Raw genomic sequence first — 26,139 nt, forward strand, 5'->3', positions numbered from 1 at the left:
TCTATTTCCTACATTAAGGTACTATAAAACAGTACATTCCAAGAAAATGTAGAAAGAAATAGTAAAACAGAAGTCTAACTATACAAAACTGAAGCAGAACAGACATTTCCAGGTCAAAATAAAAATAATATTTACATGTAGGAAATGCTGAATCGTCCCTTCAAACAAACTCAAACCTGCAGGTGAACCAGAAACCGTCGCTCAGCCTTCAGCAGCAACTCAAGCATTAGTCAGAAAATCTAAGACTTTATAAAACTTTAAACACAGAACAAGATTCGGTTCAGAAGAGAGAATAAAAGGACTGCAGCTGCTGATCAGGAAAGAATCAATAACTGACAGACTCTGTGTTCTTCTGTGTTCATGGGATCAAAGATGGAGGAGGGTATGGAAGCCCATCAGCACGAGGAAATGAAAAAGGATGAAAGTCAGGACTTATTCAAATAATATTTAAAAAAACAGACATTATATAATTTGACTAATTTGACAACGTTTCATATGTTTATGTCTTGTTCTGGCAGGAAAGGGCTTCCATAGCGGCATCTTCAAAGTGTTTTAGTTACTGTAGAACAGAAGTGTCACATTTCATAATGCCCTCATCATCACTGCTTCCTGCAACAATGACAGAAAAGGATTACAAAGCATTAAATATATAACTGTGCTGTAAATGTAACATTAATATGGGATACTTTAAAATACGTAACCACAAGCTTAACAATGTAACCACAGTATTCAACACGTTACGCTGCAGAGCGGCGCCTCTCGCCAAATTTCTCTGAAATGTATGTTCTGAATTTGTAAAATAAATGCAGAAAAGATAAAGTTCAACAAAAACACGACTCACATTAGCAGGTTTTAATACATTTTGACACCTTTTTAACAGTCTGTCTAAGCTCTTTGACAGTTTCATGATTTGTGATTAGGCAGCGGTCATCAGTGGTTACTCCAACGATGAGTCATTGTCAACAAACACGTCTATGCTGTTAAATCACATGAGAGGAATAACACATTAAGATCCAATGAGTATTGATAAAATGTTGTATTACTAACTGTTTTGGGGGAATTCCCCTTTAAAATGCTCTTCCTAAAATAAAAAGGCACATTAAATGAAAAAAAAGGCGCTTTTTAAAGGCCAGCATTCATTGATGAACATGTGGTTTTCCCCAAAGTATTTAGTGTTTACTTGGTTTTGGTCCTAATGTTGACAATAATACAAACAATGTCCGCTGACTTGTTCAAAGCAGCTTTTGGTAGAAAGTCTTCACCCTCAGTAGCTGCTCTGATCCGGTTGTGCGTCGCTGTCGGGGAACATGTGAACATGTTTGTGATGTTGTTTCTTCCTGCGTTTCTGCATCACAAAGTGCCCAAACAAACAGTTTGTTTCAGCATCGTGTTTTGGTACCGAGCATCAACTCACACGGGAGTCAGCCGTCTATCAGTCAGTCAGACGCAGTGCTGAGGCGGTCTTTGGTCTGAACTGGTCCACGCTGCAGCACCTGGAGATCCAGTCCTTCAAAGGTCATCCAGGCAGGTCGGCCAGCGAGGCCAGCAAAGTACCTTAGTTACTAGTGACTAGTGTTCTAGACGCAGTTTACCATAGTTACCAGGGCTTAGAATGCAGTGCTTACATCGTCTCTGGGGAATCATGTTCTAGAACGCAGTGGTGATCCTGAATACCAGTGACCAGAGTTCTAGAAACGCAGTCTTTACCACAGCTACCAAGGATCAGCGTTCTGTAACCCTGTGGTTAATAAGAATCCACGTTTGCACTGCATGGTACAGCTCTGCTCCACTCTACTCGCTTTCTCCTTTTTGTACAGTACCTGGCCTCAGTCGACGTTCCAATGAGCCGATTCTGAAGGGCGACGTGAGAACACTGCAGACCACTGATTGGTCATAGACTCGTCTCTTGAACTGTCACGCCGCACAGCAATATCTTTTAACAGCCAAGCTACCAGCAACAGAAACCACAAATGAACTAGACCCAGGTTTGAAAACATGGCAGCCCCACAAAACCACGCTGTGGTCAGCTGATGAGGCGCAGACGCATCGGGAACACCATCCATTCACTGAAGTACCAGGAAACAGAAGCGAGTAAAGTGGAGTCGAGCTGTGCCGTGCAGTGGAAACACGGCTGTAGTCTCTACGGACCAGCGTTCTAGAACTCAGGTGAATTTTCACAGGTGAACCACTGCAGTGCCTTTTAATTATTTCCAGTTGTTTCCATGAAGATGATGGCACTTTTAAGAAAGGGTTCAGGTCCAAGACCAAGACATTTTTGGCCCTGTGACTGCGTCACTGGGCTGGTCCTCTTTTGGCGGGCAGGAGTCGTCCCCTACGATGATGCCACAGGTGCGAGTCCGTCACCGTGCTCCAGGTGGTGATGATGGTGCAGCTCAGCTTTACAAACTGTGGCGGCGCTGCAGCGGAGCGACGTGACAGCGGGCGGCTCCTCGTCCCCTGCACGACACACAGTCGGTGTGAGCATTGACATTTAGTTTTCCTTCATTCAACAGTTACAAGTGGAAATGAGAGCAGAATTTATCACATAAGGAACTCAGATGAAATTATAACAACATAAAATAAAAGCACAGCAGGATATTGGCCAAACAGCCAGTCTTACCCAGCCCGGAAGAAGATGATTCGCTGTCGGCCAGGGAGGAGGAGTCGGCCTGGTCATGTGACAGTCCCTCCATTAAAGGAATAGAGAGCTCTGAGGACGGGACAGAGGAATCATAGATGCCCGAATCACGAGGAGGGGGGAGCTCTGGAGGGGAGGGACGGCCTTCTTCTGCCTGGGCGGGGACAGAGCACACTCCATCCTGGAGGATGGAGGGAGCAGAGGAAGAGGAGGAGGAGGAGGAGGAGGAAGATTCTTCTGGTAAGAGTCCAGATATTCCAGACGTGGACCTGAAGAAGCAGAAAAGCAGCAGCAGTCAGACTGATGAGCGGTCTCATGTCATCTGCTGTGGAGACCAAACAGTTTTCATTTTACGCCTGGTTTTACCTTGAACTGGGTCCCAGCATGGACAGGGAGCAGTGTGGCAAGCCCGGACTGGGACACAGACCAGGACTGGGGCAGGGACCCGGACTTGGGCTGGGACTGGGACTGTGGCTGGGGCCTCGGTTGAGGCTGGGACTGGAGCCAGGAGCCAGCAGGAGCATGTTCCTCCTCAGCGCTCCTTTTCCGCCCTCCAGAGACGGCGTCTTCACCACCACCTCATTCAGCACCAAGCCGGAGTCAAACCTCTGCTCGGGCTGAGGCGAAGAGGAGGAGCAGTGAGGCTTTGGAGGAGGGCTTGGAGCTGGGTCAGTGGGGAGAGGAGAATGTTTCGAGGAGGAGCCAGAGGGGGCAGAGAAACCTCCCGAAGGAGCCAGCTGCTTCTCAAACCAGTCAGGGTTCTGGCTGATGTGCTGGTGCATGTTGCAGATGGAAACGTACAGCGAGCGTCCGGATTTGCTCCTGAAGTAGTTCCTCCTGGAGACGTTGAGAGGCTGCGACTCCCGATCAGTCAACATGGACTGACTGGAGTGGAGTCGACTGAAGAGCTGAGGCAGCTGGTCCATCAGCTTAAACCTGATCACAGGAAATCATTTTCAACGTTAATACCACCGCTTGTCGTTATCGACTGATCTTGTCTTATTGTCTCGATAAACTGATGGCATGTCTTTACCTGGGAGCCAGACTCAGCATGGTGGGGATGTCGTTTTCTGTCGAATAGTCAAAGTAAACCGTCATGTATCGGTTCAGCTCCTGAACCCCGCCCCCCTCGCTCTGCTTCGCCAGCCGCAGCTTCTCAGCGATCATGGCCACGCCCACAATGAACAGGTCACCACCTGAGCCACCAATCGGAGAGCTGCTGCTGCTGTTACTTCGGCGACTGACTGGTGTCTTCCCTCTGCGGCTCTTTTTCTCCAAGTAGTAGCTGCCAGAGGAGAAATCAGACGATCAGAACGGAATACATGACGATGTAAAGAAGTAAAAAACAAGGGACAGAAGAACCGATGTGAGATAAGAGACTGGTTCAATAAAATCCACTGACCACCACCCGCTCAGCACCAGAGACGAGCTGGTCAATGGCGTTCACACAATGTTTCTGCTGCACCCAAGCTGTTTTTAGGGACTGTTTGATTTTTTTGTTCATGCTGTTTGGCCCTTATCTGTCTGGACAGCGAGGCCCCCAGCCTGAGATGTGGACACTGGATGGGGGCAAATATGGGGACAAAGGGGAGACTGCTACTTGGTACATTTTCAATTGAGCCTTGAACCCTCTTTTTTATCTTTCTGAGAAAAAAAACGTAATCTAAATGGAATGAGAGACAAAGGGAAGAAGGCAAGAGGAGAGGGAAACAAGGAAAAAAGGAAAGAAAACATGACTCATAGGTGTGATTGGTTGAGACACCTGTCAAAAAAAGCACTTTAAGCATTCATTTCTTCAAAAGCACAGAATGAGGACTAGGTATCCAACTGCTGGTATGAATTAAAATATTTGCTTTCTGCTTCATATTCAGCAGTCACAGTGTTTCAGCAGCATCTAGTGGCCACTGGAGGAACTGCAGCTGAATGCATAGCACACAGCGGGCAGTGGAGAACGTACCGTAGGCCTTTGGAACAGACGGTGATGACGAAGTTGGCTTCGTCCAGCTGTCTGCTGAGCCACGACATCTGACCCTCTCTGCACATCTCCAGGTGTTCCCACAGGTCTAACACAACCTGAACAGGAGTGAGCGGGAATTTGAGAATCACACCAAAATCATTTTCCTCCTTATCATCCAGCTGTCGTCTGGTTTGTCACCGTCTCACCTCACAGCTGCAGAAGTCCTGCAGGAAGTATGCGAAGCTCTGGATGACGCTGGTGTGTTTAGGACAGTCTCTGTTGGAGTAGCAGATGAAGACTTTTGGGCGGGGCCACGGCCGCTCCGTGTTCAACGCCGCACTGTGATTGGACGACTCACTGCTCTCCTCGTCCAGCTGGCTGTAGATGTTTTCTAATGGACGAGATGGGTTCATAGAATAATGTTACTTATCTGTATCATCCTTCCATCCATCCATCCATCCATCACAACTTCATTAGAAAAGTGGATGTTGAACCTTGCAGACTGTTACCAAGACTACAAGCCCCATGAGGCTGAAATGCTCCTTAAACACAAAGCATGCAGGAGTTTTATAGACAGTGAACTAAAACAAGCAATTTCACCAATAATCAGTGCTCTCACCTTGCTGCTTCTTGCGACACATGACAGTGAAAAGAGTGGCGAAGGCAGACATGATGACCAGAGGCACCGTGATGGCCATGGCACGGATCGGCCCCGCCCAGGGGGAGTGGACTGGAGATGAAACAAATACACCCAGCATGAGGCAAAAGAACCAGATTAAAGAGTCAGTTTGCAGCTGCAAAACCTATTAATTATTTCTTCTTTCAGTCAAATCAAAACTTCCTGTAGTCCTGCAGTGAAGGGGCAGATAGTCCTGCCAGTCCTGAAGCCCACTCTGCATCTGTGTGCAGGTTAATCTGTGCCTACACATACACTTGACCCACCAATATAAATATAAATATTAACAGCCCGTCCCATCTCACACAGGTCCAGCATACGCTACCTGCCCAGCATGAGGGGGCTGAATTAGATTAGACAATTACTTTGATTGTAATGTTCAAACTGGCTGACGACTTCAGGAGCAACGTGAGAAATTAGAAGCCTCTCAGCAGCTTTCTTCTTTCTTCTGTCCACCATGATGAATGTGTTTTTACCTGCATGCTGCTTTTGAAGACTGATGCAGGTTAATCGATAATGAAAATCCACATCAGTTGCAACCCTACTTGGTTATATGGATTAGTTGGTGTGTGTGTGTGCATGCGTGTGCGTGTGTGACTGTGTGACTGTCTCACCCTGGCTGACGTGGAACTGTGTCTGCCTCCTGGTCGTGTTACTGTCGTCTCTCAACTGACACAGAAAAGAGGAAAAGGGAACAAAGGAGAGAGCAATGATAAATTGTTCTCTGTACGAACAGACAATTTTAAAATTAAGATTTTTTTGTCTTTGAATCATGAAAGTATTTGGCATTTTAATGCATATATAAAGTGAAGAGGAGGATCCAGCAGACGGTGTTGTGTGTAAATGAAGCTCGGTCCCGTGCTGCGTTCGTGTACCTCTATAGTGTAGGTCCCTGGAGTGACGTCCTGGAGGATGCATGTAGTTCTGGGCTGGTTCATGTCCTGCAAACATAATAGACTCAACTGAAAACTCAGCTAATTATTTTCTTTTTTTTTTTATTTTCATATGAAGTAAGAAATTAATTCCCACAATTTTCAAATTACAAAGGCATCAAAACCAGAGCTAGGAGCAGTAAAATATTCTTTCTCAGAGCTCTAAGGAAGCTTTTGTGGCTTTCCAAACCTCCCAGTACTTACCGGTTTGCAGCGCTGCAGCCTGAAGGGCCCGTCCTGCCGCAGTTTGTAGTACAGATAGTAGAAGTGGAAGCCGAAGGAGGCCGGAGCCTGATCGAACGCCACATGGAGGTTCGACCCCAGCTGAGACACGTTCAGGGTCTTTGGCTTCCAGACTGCACAGACAGAAACAAAACTCAACCTCCGCTCTCTTGGACTTGTACTGTGTGCACTTAAATCATGCACTTCACCATTAGTAGTACAGAAGTATTAATCAAATGTGCTAATTACCATAAAATCTCAAATTCCTTATTAACCCCGACAGCAGAGATAACCAGGTCTTTATTTATACATTTCACATACCAGAAATACAGAATATACCAAGATTCTTCATTGTACTGATGGGATTAAAACCTTTTGTGATTCCATCCACACAGAGAAACTGTGTCAGCTCTTTCAGGCTTAAAATTAGTTTGCAGAAAAGTATTATTTACATTAACTTCTCTGAGAAGACCCTGGACTGACTCTGTTTACAGTTATGTTTCTAGTTATGACGACGACACTGAGGAACTTACATGGTTTGCACACCAGGTTGTCTGATCCCAGCAGGACTTCACAGGCTGTAAGATGAACACACACAGAAACGGTTAGACAGCGTGTCCCTGTGTGTTCAGTGATCTGACAAACAGTCTTAATGAACATCAGTTTCATCTCTGTGAGTCCAGCGCAGAGACAAGGCAGGAAGCATGCAGACGGGTGCAGACTAACACATGGACAGCGGACACATTTCTGTACATACTGCATGGTATTTCTGTTTACTGTCACGGTGTGTTCTGTGTTGTTGGTAGCAGAGCGCTTTCAGCTTTCTGCTACCAACAACACAGAACACACCGCATTTGTTTCCAAATTTAAGTGAAGAAACAATCAACACCACTTTGGTAGAAAGAGAGAAGACAGAAGAATGTTCACTGAAGAGGTAAAGTGAAATTGTCATAATTTTATATGGAGTAATAACATAGTTTGAGTATTGCTTTGTGCAAATAAGTAACTACAGCAGGGGTTGGCGTCTGGGTGGAGGAGGGAAAAACATGACTTCATTCATTCATTTAGGCTGTAATGGAGACATTAAAGCAGATAGAAATGGTGCCAGCCAGACTGGATCACCAGTCAGGCTTCATTTTCCCAGCAGATCGTACCCAGTGGAAGCTTATAGGGAGCCAGTCTAAACAGCACTACACTGTGCAATCAGCATCTACTTCATAATTACACATTCAAGCAAAAAAATGTGCCTATCGACAGTTTAATCAATCGATCCTGCTGGCAGGAGGAAACGGCCGGACTCACAGTTGGTCCTGAGGAAGGATGGAGGGAAGAAGCTCTCGTTCATCAGAGTCGGGAAAGGAAGAACGCGAACCATGTAGTCGGTGTCAAAGGTCAACCCGCTGAACGGCTGACTGCTCAGCTTCTGCCGGAGTCAAAAAATAATAAATAAACATCAGATGATACGAAGAGACATGAGCAGGTTCCATTCAGCATCTTTTATCACTGTGGTCAAAGATCAGGGGATGAAACAGTGAGCAGCAGTCCACTCAGGGAAAACGTATCCTGGACAGAAACACTGTCGAAGAGGGACTTTCATACTAAACTGACCAAGTCTGGACAGAAGGAGGACGATGGATTTCTCTAACAGTGGAGTCAAGTTATTATCTTTGGTCCTACCGTGTTCCTGTAGGAGAAGTTGAGCTGTCGAGGGTCTTTGAGGATGAGATGTTGACACTGCTTGCCTTCTGGGTTCTTGTCCTCCAGATAAACTCTGAAGCCTTTAATGTGTTCGATCCCTGCAGAGAGACAACGACGAGTTCAGCTCCACCACCACCAACATCCACATCCATCCTTCTCTCCTCATTCCCTTTCCTTTTCTCCTCCCCTCGTCACCTCATTCTGCTGTCTACCTTGTTTGCTATATCTCTGCTTGTCTCCTTTCCTCATCGCCCTGCTTCTCATCCTCTCCTTGTTTCCTTTCCTCTTCTCTCCCCTTAGTTCCCATCTTCTTCTCCTCTTGTCTCCTCTATTTAGCTCCTTTCCTTTGCTTGTTCCTTTTCCTCTCCTTGTTTACTTTCCCTATCACTTTGTTTCCTTTCCTCTTCTCCTCCTCAGGTTATCTTCCCATTGCTCCTTGTTTCCTTAATTCTACTCCTCTCATCTCTCTTAATTTCCTTTCTTCCTTTCCTCTCCTGTTTCCTTGTTACCTCACCTTGTTTCTTTTCCATCTGTTTTCTTCCTCCCTCTCCTCTTCAAACTTCCTTTCTTCCTCTCTACTTGCTTCCTTCCCTCCCTTCCTATTCTCTTTTCTTTCTCTCCCCTCCCCCACTCGTTTCCTCGAATCTCCACCTGTCCTTGCCTTCCTCACTTTGCTCCCCTCCACTCTTTGTTTCTTTTTTCATCTATTCTCCTCGTTTCCTTGTACTCCTCCTTTCCTCTGTCGGTTCCTTTTATCCGTCCTCACTCCTTGTTCCCTCCCCTCGCCCTGCCGCCTCCTCTCTTCTCCTTGTTTCCTCCCCTCCTCCTCTCTTCTCTTTGAAAACACGTCTGTCTTGTAATTACACCTTTACATCCACAGGACATGTTTTTCCTATTAGCTCTGTGGGGAGCAGAGAGAGAGAGAAAAGGAGCGAGCGAGCAGCGGTAGAACAGGTTTTTCTGTCTTGAGGCAGATTCCTGAACCTCCTTCTCTCCCTCTCCTGCAGAGTGGAGAACAGACGAGGATGTTTTTTGCATGTTAACGACAGCTGCAGCGTGACGGCTGGCTTGTGCTCAGTTTTTGTTTTCTCCTTCCTCTCAGTATTACATCTGGTACACTTCTGCATGTTTCAGCCTTGATGGAAAAAATCTTATTTGTCATTTGAGCGTCATGTCTCTGCAGATGGCTTCTTTTGTACAGCACATATTCCCTGAAGCAGCCTTTCCCAAACTCAGGGTCATGACTCAGTGGGTACAGTGAGTAAAATGCATAACAATGCTATGTGAATTAATTTTCCTAATTAGAACAGGAGCGCAGTACGCACATGTACCGCCGGTGTGTCCCTAACGAGACCTTAAAAATCCAAATGAAACACTCTCAGCTCCTCTGCAATGAGAACTGTGTTTGGACTGTGTAGCATTAGCTGGCTAACATTACATGTCAATGTTAGCTGCGACTGACAGTCTGACAATCCATCCCTTAATGTGTTTTTGTCAATAAATGCAGTAAAGTGCATTAATTTACTTTGTTGGAAGAGTCAATAATGTGTGTTATACTTATATTAATTAAAGTGTGCATGTGTGCCAGTTTCCATGCTGGACAAATGTCATTATTCTGTCATTATTATACATATAATGATGCACCAGATGTTGCTTTTGGGTCTCAAAATGAAAAGGTTTGGTAACCCTCTGCTCTAAAGGATTAATCCTGACGCTGGTAATGCAAGATCATTTACAACTGCAAAAAAAAATTCACAGTTTCCTAGAGGCCAAGGCTGAGTTTTCAAACGTCTTCAAAAATGTTCAGGTCCACAAAAGAAGCTAAAATAGGAAAATGTTTCAGATTCTTACTTTGAAAATTACTCAATTAACTGATTCAAAAACTAGATGCAGATCAGTTTTTCTGCTAAACACCTGGGAAACATCAGCCTAACGGTCATTTCATAGTGAGCATTTAGCTCGTAGCATCGCTGTGTTTATGTACAGCCTCACAGAGAAGCAAGCACGGCTGCAGACTCTCAGTTTGGATTAAATTGAGCTCAGTTCACCCTCACGGGGTTCTTCATCACCGTTCAACTCCAGAACAGCAGAGAGAACAGCTGGAGAGTCGGACACGACTTCACTGTGGATCACCAGCAACACTCAGGCCATGACATCATGATGAGGATATGTTTTACATGTTGATTTCACGTCTCTGCCATGTGTTTTATGTAAGATCTAAGGCCCAGATTACATAATCAAAAAAGACCAGAAACAACGAAACAAACTCTCCATGATGTTACTGAGACTATCTTTAGCTCTCATCCACCTGGTTCATGAGCAGTATTACAGTTAAAGCAACACATGCGGCGCGTCACGCACCGCCTGTAGTAACTGCTGAATGACCTATTTTTCTAAACATTTCCCTCTCCTCCTCTCTGAGGCACATTTAGGGGCTCTCGATGAATTCATAACATTCAACAAATTCATAATCAAAACAACGTGAAACGGTTATGTAATAAGATGGAGATCGCATTACGTTTGGCAGTCGCATGATTTTAGTCATATCCTGAATTCCCAACAAACCCAAATGAAGCAAATCCTCCACCTGCTGCAGTCTGTAAAATCAAATCAGAAACTGTTCCTGCACACTGACAGGAAGGGGTCACATCTGTGTGACATTATTAGAGACGTTCAGTGTTTCAAAATGTCTGGCTTCAGCAAAGCAATAGATTTTTTTTTTTAGGGAAAATGTGTAACATGAGAAAAGTATGATTAAAAATCAAGATGGAGGTGAACTTGAACCCATCGACATCCAGTTTTCACATCGTACAATTCATGTTCATATTCAGCAGGATCCCGCGTTCACCGGACACATCCCGGACAGCTGAACAAACCTCTGCAGCTTTGTTTGTTTTTAACTTTCAGCTCTGAAGTTCTCAGCAGGAAGAAGCTGAGCAGGTACCGAGGAGGAAATCTGACAGATGAGATTTTTTTGGACCGAATCCGGCGGCTGTTCACACGTGACACGGAACATTTCTGGAAAAGTTCTGCGACGCGGTGAGAAAACAACAGGCTGCATTGTCGCAGAGAGAGAGAGAGAGAGAGAGAGAGAGAGAGAGAGAGAGAGAGAGAGAGAGAGAGGTTCACCTTACACTGAACACACACACGTACACACACACACACACACACACACATTCCTTCACGGTCAAATCGTGGTATTGTAGTGTGAGATGTGATCCTCTCTCTTCTTCTCTGGTCCTGATCAAAGGGACACACAGGCACACACATACACAGACACAGACACACACAGACACACACACACACACACACACACACACACACACACACACACACACACACACAGAGCTGGGTAATCTTAAGGATTTGAGCACTTTGAAGGTTTTACTTTTCCTGCTCCTCCTCCCTCACTTCCCTTCCTTTCCCTAAATCTCCCCCCGTGGAGAAGCATGTAAACACACAGCCGACAGACAGGTAAACAGACACACACATGGACAAACACATAAACAAACAGGTAACCAGACAGACAGGTACCCAGTGGACTGGCAGACCAGTGGACGACCACGGCGGCCTGATCCTCACAGGCCAGGTGACTGAAGGAGACGTTGGCGACCTCATGGATCACATGTTTCCCCAGCGGGTAGTTTAATGAACAGTCTGCAGGGTGAAAGACAGGGACAGAGACAGAGACAGAGACAGAGACAGGTCAACAACAGCAAGTACAACCACACCTGATCCTCTTTGACTGACTGAATACTTGATATTTTCACAATTTTTACATTTTGACTGAAAACAGGAAGCAGATTGTCAGCAGTCATATCTGCAGACTCCTGAGCTACATCAGCACAGACCTGTCACCACATTTTTAGAAAACCACACCTTCACGCTTTCAATCACCATGCGTACTGTCGCCCCGCCTCCTCCTGTTCACCCGTTTAATCTTGTGAGGGACAACGGTGGAGGGGCAGAGGAGGTGGAGGAGGAGGAGGAGGAGGAGGAGGAGGAGGAGCAGCCAGCCATGAACCGGGAAGGATCGGAGGAGAAAAGATGGACTTAGGATGCAGAAAGAAAAGGGGCGTGAGCTCAGACACGACTGACTGCTCCTCTTTCCTCCTGCAAGCCACCTATTGACGGAGAGGATTGAGGTGAGGAGGAGGAGGAGGAGGAGGAAGATGGGACAGGGGAGAGGAGCTTAAAAAGGACGGAGCTGATTGAGGAGAGGTTAGGAGAGCATGGGATACGACACGAGTCATTGCTCCTCTTCCTCTCGCCTCCTCAAAGCGGGGTCATGTTCAGGGCTAAAGGAGAAGGTCACAGCTGGTCGCTCCTCTTCCTCCATCATAAAGCTTCTATATATAAGGAGGACGTGAAGGTCGCAGCTTACGCCTCCTCTTCCTCCATTCCTCCTCTATGTATTCAGAATTTCTTTAAAAGACAAAGGAGAGGAGGAAGAGGAGGATGAAAGAGGGATGTGAGGGTCAAAGGAGAAGTTCACTGCTGGAGGAAAAGGAAAACCTTCATCTTTGGTTCTCACCTCCCTGCTCCTCTTCCTCCTGTCCTCATTCCAATTTAAGAAGCAAAAAGTTGTAGCCTGCACACGAAGCTTCATGGGATTCGTTAACAATAAGAAATACAAAGAATATCATCAGACCCATGTGTTCAGATTTGCTGATCTCATCACCTTTCATTAATGACCTAATGGAGGTCAAAGGTCAACCTGATTTATATTCCCTGTGATGTGCCTGCAAACAGTGAGGGAGAGGAAGACTGAGCTGAGGATGAAGCTTTGGGATGGTGAAAAAGCGGAAAGGAAGCAGTGAGGTGTATCGCTAAAGGAACACACACACACACACACACACACACACACACACACACACACACACACACAGAGCTGGTTCTGATTGTCATGCTAAAACACCTCAGTGCTTCACTTTGGCTTTAAGTTTGTAGGTTTCAACACTTTTCATCATCTGTTAAGAACAGGAAGCATCATCATCTCAGTGTCACATGACCTTCTGACCCCTGACCTCCACATTATCGGTGACCTAATATGTATTAAGATAAGATTAAATGAAAACGAATCTCTTGTCTGGAGAAAAGGAGTCACGGATGCAGCTGAAAGCCCTGAACACTGAACAGTAACGATGACATGTTGTATTTAAAGGAATCGTCTGGAATCTGTCGGAGGAACTTCGCTTGTTCACTTTCTTGCCACAGAATATGTGAGAATCAGTTAATTGCTTTAGTCATTCTTCAAGCAAAACTTGTGAAAAAATGCTGCATATTCTGTGGTTTCAGGCTGCGCTGCGTGAGAACATGCTGCTGTTCTTCGTAATACACGACAGTAAACTGAACACCTTTTGTTTTCAGACCGCTGGTCGGACAAAACGAGACATGCGTGGGCTTCAGGACGCGGTGACCGTGATATTTAATTGATCATTAAAAACTGTTAGTTGAAGCGCTAACTGCAGTCCTTATGAGAATCTAAATTTGGATTTGTGTAATTCCTGTCAGATTTAATCTACTGTTAAAACCAACCAGCTAAAAATACAAATTCCTAGAAAACAAATTGAACCTGTCGATTATTGTTACATTGTTTTTACTCTTTATTTTGTTATGATTTGTTTTTCAGAGTGAAAACTACTTTAAAATGGTTAACTTGCAGTTTGATATACAGATAGTTTGAAGACTGCAAACACACACACACACACACACACACACACACACAAAGCCAAAGAGTAATCTGAAAGTGCTTCTCGCTCATGGTCACGGACAAAGGCAGGAGGCAGGGATCGGCTACGGCTCAGGAACTTGACTTTTAGAGAGAAAAGAACAAAAGACGAAGAGGAGGAGGAGGAGGAGAGCGGAGGAGGAAGAGGATGATGGAGGAGGAAGAGGACGATGGGGTGGAGATGGGGGGTTCAGATTTTCCTGCTGGGTAACATGACAGAAAATAAAAAATGGTCTTAGGTCCTGATAAAATTGTACGATGGATCTGAACCGTAATGGAAGGATTCACAGAAAAAGTGAATCGGGGACCTCAGTGTTCGTAAATGTTGATATGAGCTTGATGCCAAAATATTACGTTGCTTGGAAAACTGCCACCATTTGGGAAATTGCCTAAACATGGATTTCAACTAAACCCCATTATCCAAATTCACAGATTTACAAAGGAACTCACTGTCAGCCCTGAAGGTGACGGCCAACCGGCGACCTCCATCTGAACCAGACTGCACCTGAAAGAGAGAGACGACCACACGACGTTAAAGAGAAGCATCCAACAAAACTTTATTCACAATCCTTATATGTACAGCACCTTTCACACAAGAGATGCAGCTCAAAGTGCTTTTCAACAAAGACGTCTCATGCTTCAGATAAAAAAACGAATGAACAAAGGTGAAACTGCTGCGACATCACCTTCAACGAAACAGCTATGGAGGATATCATTTCCTTTTCAGATCCTAGGAAGTGACGATTATAGTGACAATTGACCAATCAGCGGTCTGCTGTGTTTCACTCCACCCTTTAGTATCGGCTCGGCTCTCTTGGAACCTCGACTGAGGTGGCACCAAAAAAGTACCACATACTATCCACAATGTTTGACCTCTGAAAACCACACAAGCTCGAATAGTCGAGTGGAACTTCAATTCCCGCTGCTGCAGTAACTTATTGTGATTAGACACCTGCTCCATGAGCTGGTTTCAGTGTTGGAAATCTTGCAGAAAAATCAAGTGAACTTAGGTGTTTCTAGAGAAAAAGTCATCACCAAACACAAAAAGAGACTTGAGCTGTTCATTTATCTCAGAGCACCTCCTTCCACGCTCCACCCAGCAGCTCCACTTAACACAAAGGACAGCAGATACAGTGACACACGGTCAGCGGCGAGATAAGCCGAGGTGTGAACATCGACTCCCTTGTGAGCTGCGCTTACCCAGAATCCCTTTCTCTGTGCCCTGACACAAAGACATGGATTCTCATGAGGCATGTTTCGGCCTCGACCGTTGCAGCAGTTTTACAGCTTTGACCCTGTTTTCATGTTGCCCTGCTGGTTAACGCACACACACTCCCACTCCGGCTTCAGGCTTGTTACAGAGGTGTCAGACTGTGGTCACACACAACAACCACACACACACACCTGAAACCAATCAGACAGACCCCCTACTGAGTGTGCATGCGTGTATGTGTGTTATAGAAAGTGCGCCATGCTTATTAGCAGTCACTGTGGCTCAACAACCCATCCATACACACGTTTGTAATTATATACTTGTGAAGACCCTCATTGCCAGAACACTTAAAACAAACACGAACATAGACCCTTAAAAAAGGTCTCAGCCATCAAAAGCCTTTTGAAGATGTGAGACTGGAACAAAATGTCTTAACTTTCCAAGAACGTCCTCAAAATGGTCTTTAGGAAGATAGAATCACACGCACAGTTCGATCCTACAATTTCTTTTTAATTATACATGTTGCCTTCGGTTTGCCTCCGCTGCCGACCTTTGACCTTTAGAGCTTTACATGCTGCTGTGCACAGATGTCCTGCTGGCAGCATGAAATGGGAGGCTAATTAAAATCAAGGGAAGGTTCTCACTGACAGCACAAAGAAGCAGACTTCCTGATTGGCTGCACTGACACTGCTCTGCCCCCCCACCCCCCCACCCAAAAGAAGCTGGTTCTGGTACGACTTTTCATGCAGCACGTAGGTTGGTAAATTAAAGGTTTTCGGACTGTGTGAGGAAACGAGACCACCTGGGGGGAAACACACACAAGACACGGTTCTGGATTAAAGACCCAAAAAAGACCAGAAACACCCTGCATTAATAAAAGAGTCTGCGTTGGTTGGGCATGTTGCTGCAGATGCAGGTGAAACAATGAAACACAACCCATGAAGTGCAGTTTCAGAAGCAGATCCACGAGTTTGACGGCTTGTCAGATGCCAGGATTTTACATTAATGGAAGGTTTTGATTTCATCTGCAGTTAATGGTGGAAATGTATCCGATTGGCCGACACGTTCCTCGCCTAACGACACCACGTTCAGTTGTGACAAAAGTAGAACCAGGATCTATTCTTTTCTAGGAGGACCTTTTTATTTGCTGGACCCCTCTGCGTCTAGACCCCCACAGTGTCAATGAAGAGGCCTCATTCAAATGAATGGCATTCTTCATGCAGTGCTGTTGTCTGTCTAAACATGGCCTCAGGACATCAGTGTATTCCAACAGCATTTAGAACGAGGGGCTGTATCAAATCTAGAACTTTCTGAGGCAGACGATCAGACAATCAGACGATCAGCCCACTTCAGACGCTGACAGGCCAGCTCCAGCTGTGTGGAGGTGAGAATTCCTCTCTTTTATTCTTAACACTACTACTTGTGTCACTTCTTATGTGAGCAACTGAGTGCAGTGTTCAAAGATTTCTGTTTGTTTAATGTCTTAATGTGAGGAAGGTGACATCAGATCTGTCTTCAGTCATGTGAGATAAATCAGAACATATTCAAAAAAGGTGTTTCCATCTCCCATTAAGATCATTGACTCTTTTTAGAAAAAGGCAAAAACCACCTTAAACGAGTGTAAAAACTTCGGCTTTGAGAGTTTCTTTAAATTCTGCAGTTTCTATCAACGTCGCCTATTGTGACATTTCAAAATGTGCATAAAATACACAGATGGAAGCACGGCTGCTGTCTCAAACCGTGTGCCGTTATCCCAACAAACAATAACACCTCTGTGCTCTCTATGGCGGCCTGCTCTTCTGATGTGCTCCAACACATCATATGAACTAGCTGAGCATGTGCAGCATTCAGAAGGCCTCTACATCACAAGATGTGACTGAAAAGGAGCCGATCACTCAGCTTTTCTTCAACTCATCACTACGAACAATCCACCCTCATCAGAAACCATCCCGGCTCTTGTGGTCTTGTGGTCTTTACTAACGGGCTTCCCGTCCATTTCACACTGACTCAACCACTTTACACTGGTCTCTTCCATCTGACTGACAGGCCGAGTGCCGCAGACTGAATCCTGAAACCGAAGAGTCAGCAGAATGTCAGCACGGTGGGACTGTAAAGCAAACCCAACTTGGCTTTTTACTGACACACCTTGATAACGCAGAATTCAAGCAACTTTCCTCCCGCCGCGCTCCACCAGGTGACCCTGCCTGTCGCCACGAGCCAAACCTTCATACTTTACAACTAGCAATTTTTCAAACAGACAGACACTTTTCTTCCTTCCTGTTGCCAGGTGTTTCTCACTAGTAATAATCATTATCCCCCACACACACCCACCCACACACACATACACACACATATACCCTGAGGCCTGAACAGACTGAGTCAGATCAGTAAACAACTGAAGAAAAGAAGCAAAAAAAAGGAAAGAAAGAAAAGTTCATCATTAGTAGCAAAAAAGAACTGAAAAGCAGCTGTTGGACGTTCAACACAAAGTTAACAGACCACCGAACGTTTGGGAAATGTCGCGAATCAACTACACATCTATAAACACTGGGAAACACAAAAAGTTGAACCCTGACGAGAGCAGAAATCCCCCCGGGAATCCCCAAACACACACACAGAATCAGGTTCTTTGGTAATCAGACAGCTAATTGCAGTCTCAGTTAGCTGAACATCAAGAGCAATTAATCACAGCGCCGGAGGGAAGGAAAGAGGGAGGGAGAGAAGGACACAAGGAGATATGAAACAAGGCTGGAGAGAAGGGAGGATGCGGAAAAGGAGGTTTCAGATTCAGACGGGGGAGTAAAGGATGATGGGAGAAGTAATCACCAACCCTGCGGAGAAGGAAGGAAGTAAGGAAGAAGAGAAGGAGGAATCTGATTAAACAGGAACTCCTTCAATTACAGCTTTCAAGGTTCACGTAGCAGACTTCTCCTCTCCCTCATTTTGTTTGGGGCGAGCAGACCAGTTCCAGATGTTGGACGGAGAACACGGGACACACTCACAGCTGACCTTTAATCAACACGCTGCTCATGAGCTGAGGCACCAACAGCTAGAAAAGGGAGGCGAGGTTAGAGCTGGGTATCGTTAGTTATTGAGCACTGATCGTGTCAAGTACAAGAACAGATTGATCATCTTTGTTCACTTCCTCACGATGTCTTCAGCTCACCAGTCAGCAAATTCTATTCAATACAAAGTACTACTTTCTGGTAGTACAGGTACCTGCTTAACCAACAGCCAAACAGCCTAAAACTTATTGTTCGTCTTAAAAACATGGGAATATAGTTCAACTGAGCCTCACAAAGAGCCTCACACCAACACCGTGTGTGTGTGTGTGTGTGTGTGTGTGTGTGAGTGAAGCTGATGGGGGTCTTGTTCACACAAAGGCCTCGGGGTTAAAAACTTCGCTCTGTTCCTCTTAATGTCTTCCTGTCTGTTACACACACAAACACACATATACACACACCTCCAAACGCTACCATATGGGACGACACGGCTGCAGCGGAATATCTATGTCTGAGTGTGTGTGTGTGTGTGTGTGTGTGTATGTGTGTGTTTACTAGCTGGTACAACACCACATCCATGAGGTTCAATAAGCTTGTAAAGGAAACCCCGGGTCAAAGTTAGATCAGGTCCACTCGGGTCTGGAGGGATCTTGTATTGCTGCTGGTCTCAGTGTATCGGTCTGTCTGATACCTGACTGGATCCAAACTGACTATCAGGTCTGATCACCTGGTGCATCATCTTCAACACAGAACTGTGTGTGTGACTGAGACTTGCAGGCCACACTGCTTTCCACCATTAAACATTAAGCTTTTCATCAGGTGGTCGGCTTTGATGGGACCACTCAAACTGAGAAACAGCCCCAGTTGGACCAAAGCTTTCCAACCTCCACCTCGCCGAGCGGTGGCGCTATGCTCGGTTTCTTTCTTTGAACAGAGCCACTGAACTAAAAAGAGCAGTGGCAGGTGGTGCTTTTTTTTTTTTCTTCTTTTTTTTTTGCTGTTTTGGAGTTTCAGTGTTGATGGAAAGTTTGTAAAGACTGAGCTGCGCTTTGTCCCTGTGTGTACAGGAGATCTGTAAATCATCTGAGGTGCACACTGATGGAAAAACCAGACACTGTTAAATCGACTGCTGACACGCAGTGAGGAGCTGTTCAGCCACTGGGCCTGAAAACACATCAATCCAACAGATAACGAGAGACTTCCAGTGTCTTCAGCAACGATTCTCAGCCTGGATTTCTGAAAAATGAGTGACTACAGCCTGCTGTGCTCCACAGATTTACTGCAGTCCTGTCAAAATGTTCTATAAATGCATTTAAATGGTTGTGAATTCTACGGTAGGAATCTCTGTAGTGCCCCAGGTGACTGACTGTGCTTCTCTGGTCATATTTGATCTGATCTGACGATTGATCTGCTCCTGAACAATAAAATGAAATCAAGTCTGATCTCAGCTCTGCAGCTCCAGAGGAGGAACAAGTCCAGAAAGAAAAAGCTGGAAACAAAAGTGAGGTGCAACAATGCAAAGTGTGTGCGTGTGTGTGTGTGTGTGTGTGTGTGTGTGTGTGTGTCTGTTTGGGAGCAGCCAACCAGAGATTTCCCACCACAGGAACAAAACCTGCAGCTTCCTCCTCCTGCATGACTGCTCCTCAATACCCCCCCCCCCCCATCACACCTCCTCTTCCTCCTCACTGAGGAGGAGTAATTCCTCTCCTGCTGTGACAGTTCGTCCTTTAAAGGACTCTCACTCTTGTTGCAGAAGCAGGACAAACCCTGACTTTCTTTCAGTCAGTCATCTCCAGCAGCAAAAGGCGAAGTAAAGTCAATGTGTAAGGGTCCGATCCACAGAAACCAGAGTGTAGTCATGTGACCTGGGCTCACAGCCATCAACTGGGCCACCAAGGGTGGGCGGGGCCACATGAGCCGGGTGCGTGACGGCCCGAACAGGCTGCAAACATACAGCCCTCTTCTTAAGAAATACACACATAAAGTGATGCATGCAAATAGGTCTGGATGATGAAGTCAGATTAAAAAAAGAGAAGAAGAAGAGAACTAGAGACAATAACGTCTCTACTATCACTGGGTGAGTTTTCAATACTAGTTTACAAAAGCGGACTTTTAGTACCAATATTAAAATCACGCTTTTTTTAATGTCTTACCTTGAGAAGTATAACAAGCCAAAATTCTCAATTATTAGCTCCTAATAAGAAGATTTCTGAGTGCAGGAGTTCAAAAAGCATGAAGAGGATTTCAAAGAAAAACAGTCAATTCACAACTTCCTCATAAGGTTTTCAGAATGAATATCAATCAAGTTTAACATCAGCGGACTATGGATGCTGGATTACATCAGGACCACACACAACACCAATACTGGGCCGGATGGGTCATACAGACTCAAACACTGGTGAAGGCACACTGATCCTTGAACCTCCAAAAACATGCTGATGCCTCCCAAGGTAGGTAACATGGGAGCATTGAGAAAGATTGAGCTTTGCGCAAAAGTACTCTGACGTGTGGGGGCGACAACCCGTTGCCAAATGTTTTGAGTCTCTCGTGACTGACACACACGTTGCTTTCTTCTCCACTCGCTTACAAATTTGGCCGAAAATGAATTTCCTTGAACCTAAAACCTTGTTTAGGATGTTTGACAATGAAGAAATGTTTTCTGTGAGGGGTGAAGTTCCCGCATCGGTCCTTCACCTTCTGCTCGATTCAGACGCCAGAAAACCAGAAAGCACACGTGTTTCACATCGGACGCCCACCCAGCCGTGACGCCCTGCGAGGCTCTCTGATGCCAAAAACACACCGAAGCCAAGGAGGATGATGGGATACGTGACATGGATACAGAGTGGAAACCTACTTTAAAATGATGGGTGGGTGAGAGAGAATGAAGGATGAATAATCCAGAGCAGGACAAAGAGAGGAGGAAGCTGAATTATTCCTTAGTGCGTCTTCCTCCACGGAGACAGATGTGATGGCTTCAGCAGATGTGTTCAACCAGAGAGAGTTTACATGGACCTAAATCATCCATCACTCTGGCCTTCTGCACAAACCGGATTTCTGAAACATCTACTAAAAAAGAAACTGTTTCTTTTAATCAGGTTCAGGAATTAAGTGAATTGTTTTTAATCAGATTTTCTTTTGGAGGAACCCGACTGTTTGTCCATGTCCTGACTTTAAACATCGGCGGTCTTGGGAGGTTGTGTAAACCCTGGTGCGTCTCCAGAGGGAGCGGTGCGAAGGCTGATAAAGCGATCAAGTGACTTGAGTCAGCGTCGGTTGGGGCTGAAGACTACAAGTTTGAAAATGAAAAATATCTGGGGGAGTTAAAAAAGAAGTGAGTTTAGCAGACCGACCTCTGTAGCTCCTCGTCTCTGCTTGAGGACAGAGGCCACGTTAGCCGTTACTAGCATAACACGTGAGTCTCATACCGATCTGTATGGGCAAGTTGGATTGTGGGTAATGTAGAAGACAGGCTTTGACAAGGACAAAGAAAGCGTGGCATAAAAAAATGCCTTCTCTGATTCTGCTTCACTGATTTTAAGTTTTTTTTTTACACTGTACATGTTACACAAGTGCAACGCTCATCTAATCAAGCCTGAGGGGAAAGCAGAGGAAAATGCCGAAAATGCCAAAAGCACATCGAGGCCAAGGAGGATGACGGGATGTGTGACATGGATACAGAGTGGAAACCTATTTTCAAATGGAGGGAGGATGAGAGAGAACGAAGGATGAAGAATCCAGAGCAGGAGGAAGAGGAGGAAGATGAATTATTTCCCGCTGCGTCTTCTTATCCAGCAGCCAAGTTGGAAGCTCTGCGCTGAGCTGGAGGCAAACGAGACTCATGTTTTCTGGACATGCAACCAGAAAACACATTGTTGGATGTGCCATTCCAAACATCTGTCCGGTGATGTACCTACAGGGAACACTGACGAGCCTGAACGAGGAAAAGACAGATGCCTGGCAAAACAGTCGCTTACAGCAGCAAAAAAGACCGACAGCACAACAAGAAGCTGATTCTCAAGGAAAACTGCAGTCTGGAAGACGGAAGAAAGAAGATGTTCGAGTAAATCAACTGTTAAAGTATGAAACTACTGAAAAGGAGAAACTGCATATCTATAACTGTCCTGTTCTATCCTGTATTTGCGCTGCTGTCACATGTTGTTCTCAGAGCCAATGAAAATGAAAGTATAAAAAACACGTATGTGCAAGATACACAGATACGACATGACAGTATCATACGGTGAGATGAAGGCAGGAGAGCTCACTACAGCCAGCCCAGATTTAACTTTTCTGGTAGACGGCCCTGCATATTTATGACATGCATCCCCCCCCCCCCCCCCCCCCCCCCCCCCCCCCCACACACACACACACACCCGTTCCAACGAAGCAGTCTCATTGAAATGAATGAGGAGGCACGAAATCACGAATCCCTGACGCCAGTCTGCACAAGGCCAAGAAAAGAAACTAAATAAAACTAGAAGTAAATCATCATAGAAAACATAGTAATCTATGAGGTAAAAAAAAAAAAATAGAATTTTAGAATAAAACTAAAACGTTTAATAAGTAATTTCATGATTGATTCATCTACTGATTTAATTAAATACAACAGTATCATATGAGGTATTAAAACATCAGAAAACAGTGAAAAGTGCCACAAATGTTGTTGTTTTGGTTTTACTTAGAGAAATTACTTTAATCAATTTAATCGATCATTAAAATAGCTGCAGATAAATTTTAGGTGATTAATCAGTTTATCAGGTCATTACTTCAGTTCTGTCACTGAGCACTGAACCCTCCTCAGGGCCCCTTTCCAAACATGATGCTGACTAAAACTCATAGAGCATTTACAGGTCTCAAACACTCGAGTGCGCCCCACACACACACACACACACACACACACACACACACACACACACACACACACACCTCTAATAACCTCACACCTGTAGAATAGCAGGTCCTCACACCCCCATCCAGCAGCCTTTGATGTGTGCCTTTTTGAAAAGAGAGTGGAAGCAGGACAGAGGAGGGGGCGGGGTTGGGGGGGGTTGAGAGACAGAGATTGTGTGTGTGTGTGTGTGTGTGTGTGTGCGCGCGCATGCGTGTGTGTTGGGGGGGGGGTTACAGGAAGGAATGTTTCAGCAGAGTAAACAGTGTGAAGCTTCCTGTAGAAAACACTTCAAAGCCAGAGAGAGGAAACCAGGATAATACACACACACACACACACACACACACACACACACACACAAAGACACACAATCAAAGGCAGGTAGGAGTCATCTATCAACACAGGAAAATTAAAACCTGTAGAGAAAGCGTGCAGGTTTTCGTGCAGGTCTCTAACGTTCTGTCTTCCACACTGCGTAAAGGTCGAGCCGAAAAGATCAATCCATTAAACGCTCTGCAGAACACTGATCGGAAACTATGCTGAGTATTGATTAACCGTCTCAGTAACCAAACATTATCTGACTTCAGTTTCTCTGGTGTGAAGATTCGCTGCTTGTCTCTTGACTGACGGTCAGACACAACAAAATGCTTGAAGACGTTGAGCTCTGGAAAAAATCTGCAGATTAATCTACAGTGAAAATTACCACCTGAAGTCTTCATGGTGTGAACATCTACAGCCAGGTGAAGTCACCTGAGCTCGGCAGCACTCTGCTCAGCTTTGGTGTAGAAAGGGTAACAACAGGTTTCTATAGGATTACCCTATGGTTACCATTGCAACCTATAATCCTACAGCAGCTACACTCTTCTAGATGACAAAGATAACTTAACATGATGTTCAATGAGTTGAACAATGGCATCAAGTTCTGAGGTGTCTGGAGATCCTCTATCAATGGAAAAGTTTTCTTTCTGAGGCTTTTCAGGCTCAACATTTTGATCTTAAACGACAGCGCAGTGGTTCATTCATGGCCAGCTGCTGCGAAGTGCTAAAGCAGAGCAGCAGTGTGGAGGCGGTGCATCGGCTCACATATTCCTGTTTTCCACATCAAATGTTTTTAACAGAACACACAAAAGGCAGGAAATCAGCTTTACTACCTGCAATTCCCTGAAACCACAAAAAAGAGTGGAAGCTGCATTCTGTCCTTATCCAACAGAAATCATGTAATTCAGCACCAAGCAGAACCTCTTCCATCATTTCTGCTTTAACTGTTGACGCTTCTGTTTTATTTAACCTGCAAAAATAACCTACATTGGCTGCTGGAGTTAAATATATGTTTATATCAATTATACGCTCGTGGGTGAATAAAATCTATGCCGAATCTAACCTAAGATTTACCAGATGCAGAAAATGTACTTTTAACATGATAAGATTTGCTTCAGATGGATGAAACTTCTAATTGCGGCTTTCTTTAAAGGAGTTTGGGTTAAAGCCGACAACGGCACGTCTACTTCTCCACGGACGGCACAGGTAAGACAGGAGGGACCTGTCTCACTTTAAGGACATTATTAACTTTTATTTCTCCGCGTGGGACATGTAAAGGTTGTATTTTACCTTATTACAGTTTAAACAAGGTGAAATCTCAAAATGTGCGTTTCCAAAGCCAATGAATCCCATCAACATGAGCCTTGGGAGTCACTTTTCACTTCAGAATTGTACTTAATATCAAACGTTTTTCGTGAAGATTAAACACGTTCACATATCTTTGTTTTAGCAGACAAGGATTTATAGTTACAAAAGTTAGAAAAGTTAGAGATTTTGGTGGACTGAAATCCTCTACGTTAAATTACATGTGTGTCGGATTTAGTAAAACATCTGACTTTAAACCAGAAAGATTTGAATATTGTTTTCAGACGTCTGCAGTATTACAGTAGAGCGACAGATATTTAAATCAGCAAATTTCAAAGCAGAGTTTGCTTCGTAACGTCAAGTAAAACTGGGTCGAGCCGCAGCTACAGCTCCGACAGACAGGTGAGAAAGGTAGCGTGACTGACGCAACCTGACTTTAAAAACTGCGGACTTACGATCGTCTGAACAAAACTGAACGTTCAGACTTCAGTTCACTTCATGTGCTACCGGCTGGCTTAGTGAAACACACGGGGTGAACAGCAGAGAAGACCGGGAACAGAAACGGACCCGACCAGCTCCGAAATCTCAACTTTTTTTTGGAGACTTGAGACGACGCAGCAGCAGTTTGGACAAAATGTCGTTAAAACAACGCGGTGAACGTGTAGTTTTGTGATTTTACCTTGAAGCCGCATCGCTCCTGGTTCGCCCTCTTGTTGCCTGAGGTCGTAGATCCACAAGAGGAATAAAAAACCAGGAATAAAGCGGAGAGAGAGATGAAGAAACTCCGAGGGGCCGCCATTCCTCCCTCAAGTCTGAACAGCTCTGAGAGGAGAGCCGGGAGGAGGTGTGTGCGCGCGCGCGCGTGTGCGTGTGTGTTCACTATCTTTGTGGGGACCAGCTGGAGGTTTTAGACGGCGCTCAAGACCTGTACGGAAGCCCGTATCCGCCAGGATGAGGGAGGAACTGATGAGAAGATCGAAGAATGCCTCCAAAAATAAATAATATTTTTATTTTGATAATGATAAGAACACTAATTTCATTTACTAAATCCGTGATTTGAGATTAACTTGAAGATGGATTAGGCTACCACATTATTTTAAATTAAGCGACAGTGATAGAAAGGAACTAAGTAAATTTACTTAAACAGATCATGTGCTTAAGTACAGTTTTGTACTTGAGAATTTACACTTTATGCTACACTTCATACTTTTGCTCTAAACAAACGTGAGTAAAACATCATAGAAAAGGAAACACATATGCTTGTTTATTTAAAGAAATGCTGTTACATTTATTGTTATCCCAGTGATTAAAATTGTAAATTCTCTCAGGTTTTTCTCATGTTCCTTAAGTCTTACTCTAAGTGTATTTTATTTTATTGTCCTTTCAGAAATGTGTTCATGTGTTTGTGCCAATGGTTAGAAAAGTACAACCGAAGACTGCAAGTCCAGAGAGTCAAAAGTCAATGTAGCACATTTCAATAAAAGACTGGTGTACAATTTACTTCTTTCACTGCTGATCTGTAAATATACAGAATAATAGCACACATTAATGTCTCTATTCAT

General features: G+C 44.8%; 1 protein-coding gene across 1 annotated transcript; it reads right to left on the reverse strand.

Moving 5' to 3' along the window:
• Positions 1-25,376, reverse strand: il17rd (interleukin 17 receptor D). Its single transcript, XM_076744269.1, has 16 exons — positions 25,257-25,376; positions 14,305-14,359; positions 11,658-11,780; positions 8,103-8,221; positions 7,728-7,848; positions 6,959-7,003; positions 6,408-6,559; positions 6,147-6,212; positions 5,886-5,940; positions 5,215-5,325; positions 4,802-4,986; positions 4,596-4,711; positions 3,672-3,923; positions 3,005-3,574; positions 2,621-2,907; positions 1-2,457 (listed from the first exon to the last, which is right to left on the reverse strand). Exons 1-16 carry the CDS (start codon positions 25,374-25,376, stop codon positions 2,333-2,335), a joined length of 2,502 nt encoding a protein of 833 aa, XP_076600384.1. The 3' UTR covers positions 1-2,332.
• Positions 25,377-26,139: the final 763 nt, after the last annotated feature.

Source organism: Chaetodon auriga, chromosome 2, assembly GCF_051107435.1.
Source record: "Chaetodon auriga isolate fChaAug3 chromosome 2, fChaAug3.hap1, whole genome shotgun sequence".
Taxonomy (NCBI): Eukaryota; Metazoa; Chordata; class Actinopteri; order Chaetodontiformes; family Chaetodontidae; genus Chaetodon; species Chaetodon auriga.